Source organism: Gastrolobium bilobum, unplaced genomic scaffold (genome assembly GCF_033153095.1).
Source record: "Gastrolobium bilobum isolate Gb01-03AN ecotype WA unplaced genomic scaffold, APGP_CSIRO_Gbil_v1 utg9664, whole genome shotgun sequence".
Taxonomy (NCBI): Eukaryota; Viridiplantae; Streptophyta; class Magnoliopsida; order Fabales; family Fabaceae; genus Gastrolobium; species Gastrolobium bilobum.
The window spans coordinates 194,860-200,697 of NW_026896200.1; the positions used below are offsets into that span (position 1 = coordinate 194,860).

Sequence of the window (5,838 nt, forward strand, 5' to 3'; positions counted from 1 at the left end):
GTAGGATTTGCTATGTGAATAGCTTGAAATAGCATTTAAATTTTTTTTAATAGCTTGAAGAGTAAAGTACCTTTTGAGTCCTCAACAAAAATCACGGGGCCTATTTTAATCTCCTAGAAAAAAAAGTCGACTTGTGGTCAGTGGCGGACCCAGAAATTTTTTCTGTGGGGGGCTAAAAATTAAACATTTGTTTCTCTCTAATATATGAGAGGTCAAAATACGAAAAATTAAATATTTGTTCCTCTCTTCAACCACAATATGTGTGAGGTCCAAACACTAATCCAGAGAACATAACTCATAAATACTCTTTTAACTTGTTATAGAGAGAAAGATGGAAAGAGAAAGAGAGGTGGAAGATGTCACAGTAAAATCTACTATCAATTTAAAAAAACTACAGCTTTTCAACCCCTAAAATAAATATTTTTTATGCAAAGAAACAAAAAAAAAAAAGGAGAGCAAAGGTTTAGATTTCACAAAAAATATTAACTAATTACTATATCTATATCTAAATAGATAACCATGGTGGCTAGTTTTGTCATAACATTTGTTGTGTTATTTTTGGTGTAAATCTTTTACATATTCACACTCCCATCATTTATTTCTTCTTGTATTGAACCTTATTTGCTTTGTCCTCGAATAAAATTTTGTGTTTGTTACAATGTGCAAGGCCCTATGATGGTCACAATAAACATTAATCTTTTGTTGTTTGTGTCTAAGTTCTTTCACCAACTTTTGAATCGAAATTTATTCTTTTAATGCTTGGGTAGTTATCATGTAAAATCTATTGTAGATAAAGCTACAACAACGTGTAATTTGGATAAGTAAATTATCATTCCTCTTGCAAGTGTGAAACCATAGCATGTAACAAACTTTCTATTATCCATATCACCTACAAAATCTAAATCTATATATTCTCTAATAATAAGCTTTGATCCTCCAAAATTCAATGCAACATCTGAGGTTCCTTTGATGTATTTTAGGATCCTAATATTTTAATGCTCTTTACCATGATTTGGTTAAATAGTTTTATCATCCCAATTGCTTTGGTATATGATCCCATATAGATCATTGCATATATAAGGTTTCTCATCGCTGCACTTCATTGATAAGACACATACTTGATGATAATTTATAATTGACAAGAAGTAGAAAAAAATTTGATTATTGTATATTGAAGCGACACAAGATTTTTTTTGGAGTTTACCACCAAGTACCAACATGTTATCCATTCAATCAAATCTCTTGTTCTATCATCTTAGCTACAGATATTTGGTTAACTTAGCAAACTAATTTTTTTTCCTTATCCTTTAAATTGAAGTATATATATATATAAATAGGGCGGGATATACTTATCACCAAAAAAGTTTACCACCCTTACAACTAACTTAATCAGTTATAATTTATTGAAAATAAACAATTAACTAATAAGAGCGACCAATAATTTTTACAAAATTTTAACTATTAGATTGACGAAAATCAACGGTGATTAGGTTGGTTGTAAGTAAAGACAGACCTACATGGGGGGCTAGGGGTGCCACCAAGGTAAAAATATCTTATTAAATCAGTGAAATGCTTGGGATTTTTGTTCCCATCTTTGGTCATTGATTTATCCAAAGGTTTCTTGAAATCGCAAATTGAACCACTGAAGAAGTGTTTCTTGGACTGGTTCTTGTCCAAAAGAACCTTGATTACAATAGAAGAGGTGTCATAAAATGCAAAGTATTCAAGTGCAAGATCAACAAAGCAAGAATTTCTTTCTTTATGTATGAAAATGACACTTTGGGTAAGTGGGAAATTATAGATTTTTTAAATTATAAAAGCACATAAGTAGAAAATTGTGATGTGGTGCATATGCGGAAGAGACCTGAATAGCAAAGTTGATATTAGTGACTAGAGAGAGAAACTTGTAATGAAAACGGAAATGGGTTCTTGGAAGCATTGGGAATTAGATGCTTTTGTTTTTGTGGTAAGAACATGATTATTTGTGTCTATATGATATAGATTCCAATAACTTTATATTAACTCTAGAGTTTTTCTTAGGGGGTGTTTGGTAGAGGAGAAAAAAAATTTACCAGGAAAATACAATTACTAGAAATTTGGTAGGAAAGTTAAAAAAAAGTTGTTTGGTAAACCGAAATATTACCAAGAAAATTAGATTAAGTTTACTGAGTCTTTGTTTGGTTGAAAGTAAAATATTGATGGAAAAATAGGTTGAAAATACGAAAATAACCCTTTATAATTTTTCATTCAGTTATATTATCTATCTTTAGTAGATACCACAACTCGATGCAGATAATTATGAATGCTATTGTGAGTTCTATGTACATTTTTATCTTAAACTTGTGTCTCTTCCACCTACAACTAATTGTTGCTGCTGATAATTATGCCACTTCTCGTGACTTTTTGCTGTCGTTGATTGCTTAGTTGCATGCTTTACTGGGGAACAAAAAATACCACTTACAAAGTGGTATTTCTAAACAGTAGTTTTCAACATAATTTTCACTCAATTAGCAAATCATGGGCAACTGATTTTAGTGGGCATATTTCTTTAAAACTTGTACCAAACATGGTATAATACAATACCCACTCTCACTTCCCCATCCATCTCAAAAAAATCTTCCTACCAAACACTACCTTAAGCTAAGCTAAGTTGAGCTGGTTGAAATAGATAACTTAAAAAAAATTGTGTGTCTAAAATAATTATGTAATTTTATTAGATTCTTCCTAGCAAGCATTTTTTCATTTTTAGCGTGATCATTCCAACCAAAACTAACATTGTCTTTTCATAACAATAATACAAATTTTTGCCCCCCGTCGTATAATTTGCTTGGTCCGCCACTGGTTGTAAGGATGAAAATTTTTTATGGTGGTAAATATATTATTCCCCTATATAAATTTCCTCTATAAGTTATTGTTATGGACCTGAGTAAGGCTCATATCCTTGGGAGGCCCAGACGACCTAAAGTCCATAAGTAAGTTTTATAAATAAGAGCTAAAGACCACATGTATGAATGATCCCTTTTTAACCTATTTATGCAATCACACAACACACACACACCAACCCCCATCTTGGCTAAGGCCGTCATATCATGTGTCGTGATTTGCTGTCCCCAAGATACCTAAATCTATAGGTATCTAGAAAAAACACTAGATCCAACATCAACAAGCTAACCTCCGTTTAGACACCTCTGCCATTCAGGCAGAACATTGGCGCCGTCTGTGGGAATTTTCTAACCCACTTTTCCATGATCACGTGGGTAAAGATCAACGATCAAAATGGTACGAACAACTAGAAGCAGTTATTGGCAGTCGTCGATGTCGAACCCCAGGCATGAACCAATTCCCCCGATTAGGGAAAATCCAACGGGACGACAGGTGCCCAACAACCATCAGCAAGTGGACACCAACGGTGTCCATATTAGCGATGTACATTCTGACTCGGCATCAACTCCAGGAGTTAACCCCCATGCCCCGTATGTGGAAGGGTTGCAGCCGATTGACAGACAGGCTATGAATGCGGGACAAAGGCCAAATGATGCAAATAATGACCAACGAGTGATAGATCTGGCTGTTGCTGCGGTGCTCAGAAGGATGGATGAGATGGAGAAAAGGAATGAACTCCAAAGATAGGAGGATGCTAGGCACATCCGGGAATTGGAATCACAGCTCTGGCAAGTGAGAAACCCGGATCCTGCACGAGCTATAACACAAGTCATGACGGACTTGAGAATCACGAACCTTCGTCAAGGTAACGATGATCGAGGGGGGAGCCTGGGTCATATGAGGAACATTGACAGCCGAGGTCAAAGGTTAGTTACTAACTCGGCTCAAAATCAAGAGACAACATGATGGTAGCCGAGGTGGAGAAAGGAACCCGACATGAAAAATGGAGAACTTCTAGCCTTGAGTCGACAGACAGCAAATCATAAACCCGGATGATGTATCCGGGGTACATAGGAGGAAATATAACAGGGGGCAATATAATGATAGTCCCTTCGTGGACGAGATTGTTGATGCACCCTTCCCAAAAAATTTAAACTTATCAGAACTCCCTAAGTATGGTGGAACTCAAGATCCTTAGGTGCATTTAGACACTTTCAACACGGCCATGTATATTTAGGGGATAGAAGAGCCTTTAATTACACGACTTTTTGCAACCACATTGACAGGAGCAGCTCAAATTTGGTTTTCATCATTTCCAGTCGGGTCTATCAGATCCTTTGAAGAATTTGGCGAAAGATTTTTGTTGAACTTTGCTACTAGCAAAAAACAGCCGAAATCAGAGTTCGCACTGGGGAAAATAAGACAACAACCCGACGAAACTCTACAGAAATACTTGGATCGTTTTAAAGTGGCAGCCTTGCAGGTTCCAAGGTTATCTGGAAACGTACAACTACACCTGGTGATAGCAGGGTTGCATGGGTCCTCCAGGCTGGCTAAATCGGTCTACAAAGATCCGGTTCGAACATTGGTGGAGTTCACAGCTCGGTCGAAGAAGTACCTTGAGCTAGAACAGATAGAATTAGAGAACATAGATCAGAGGCAGAACCCAAATACGTTTGAAAAACTTGGGAATCGAAGACAAAAAGATTTCTGGGGTAAAAAGCAAGAAGAGAGAACCCCAGTAAGAGGAAAGTTTGAAAAATACGCACCCCTTAATACACCCAGATCCCAAATTTGGAAGGAGGTGGCTTCTACCGAGATGAAGAAAGTTGATGGACCTCGGCCGTTATTGAATCAAGCCGGGCTAGATCAATCTCAATACTGTGTATTTCATGATGGACTGGGGCACACAACTGATGAATGATGGGATTTAAGAGACGCAATCGAAAGGTACATCAGGGATGGCAAGTGTCAGTACCTTATAAGAACCCAAGGATAGAAGAACAACAGGAGAAGGAAAGGTCGGCTAATGAGCCCGGCAAAAGAAAAAAGACTGAAGGAGGAAAGCCGAGGTAAGAAGCCGGTCAGAGAAGAAGACGAATTCGTAGAACCAGAATTCGAATGTAACGTGATTAGTGGAGCCTTTGGCGGAGAAGGTGACACGATGAATGCTAGGAGGAAATACCTAAGGGAGGTGTTGTCAATCCAAGGGCGGCCCAAATTTAAAGAATGACCTAAACAGTTAGAGCCGCCGTTGCTATTCTTTACCAAAGAAGAGCTAGAAGACGTAATGCCAAGACATGTTGACGGACTGGTCATAATAGGGACTTAGTCAACTGCCGAGTCAAGAGGATCTTTGTTGACAACGGTAGTTGCGCTGACATAATTTTATGGAGGGCATTCAAGAAAATGAACCTAGATGAGGAGGATCTGAAGCCTTGTAAAACGATCCTGATAGCATTCAGTGGGCAGAATGCCTACCCTAAAGGATACATCGATCTCAGACTTACTCTCGGGTCAAAGGAGGCATTCAAGACAGAAAGAGTACATTTCATTGTGGCCGACTTTCCTTCGGAGTATAATGTGATATTGGGAAGACCAACTATCCATAATTGGGATATATTGGTGTCTACAAAGCATCAGAAAATGAAGATGATTGGTAAACAAAACACGATGATCACCATTTCTGGAGATCAGAAAGAATATCGAGAATGCTACTTTAAGTCGGTTAGAGCGGTAGAGAAGGGTCCCATATCCTCAACCCAACTCAAAGATGACAACAATGGCCAAGTCGGTCCAAGCCAGAAGAAAGGAGAATTAGTTAACATGGTTGAATTGGACATGAGGGATGACACCCAGATGCCGAGGCCAGAACCTGATGGAGAATTAGAGGAAGTAACCATTAGGGAGCAAGGGCAAACCACGAAGGTCGGCAAAGGGTTGAAGGATGACATT

At 37.8% G+C, this 5,838-nt stretch overlaps 1 protein-coding gene across 1 annotated transcript; it reads left to right on the forward strand.

Annotated features, from left to right (window-relative positions):
- Positions 1-3,714: 3,714 nt before the first annotated feature.
- On the forward strand, positions 3,715-4,807 carry LOC133298224 (uncharacterized). Its single transcript, XM_061497479.1, has 2 exons — positions 3,715-3,809; positions 4,216-4,807. The coding sequence occupies exons 1-2, from the start codon at positions 3,715-3,717 to the stop codon at positions 4,805-4,807; spliced, it is 687 nt and encodes a 228-aa protein (XP_061353463.1).
- Positions 4,808-5,838: the final 1,031 nt, after the last annotated feature.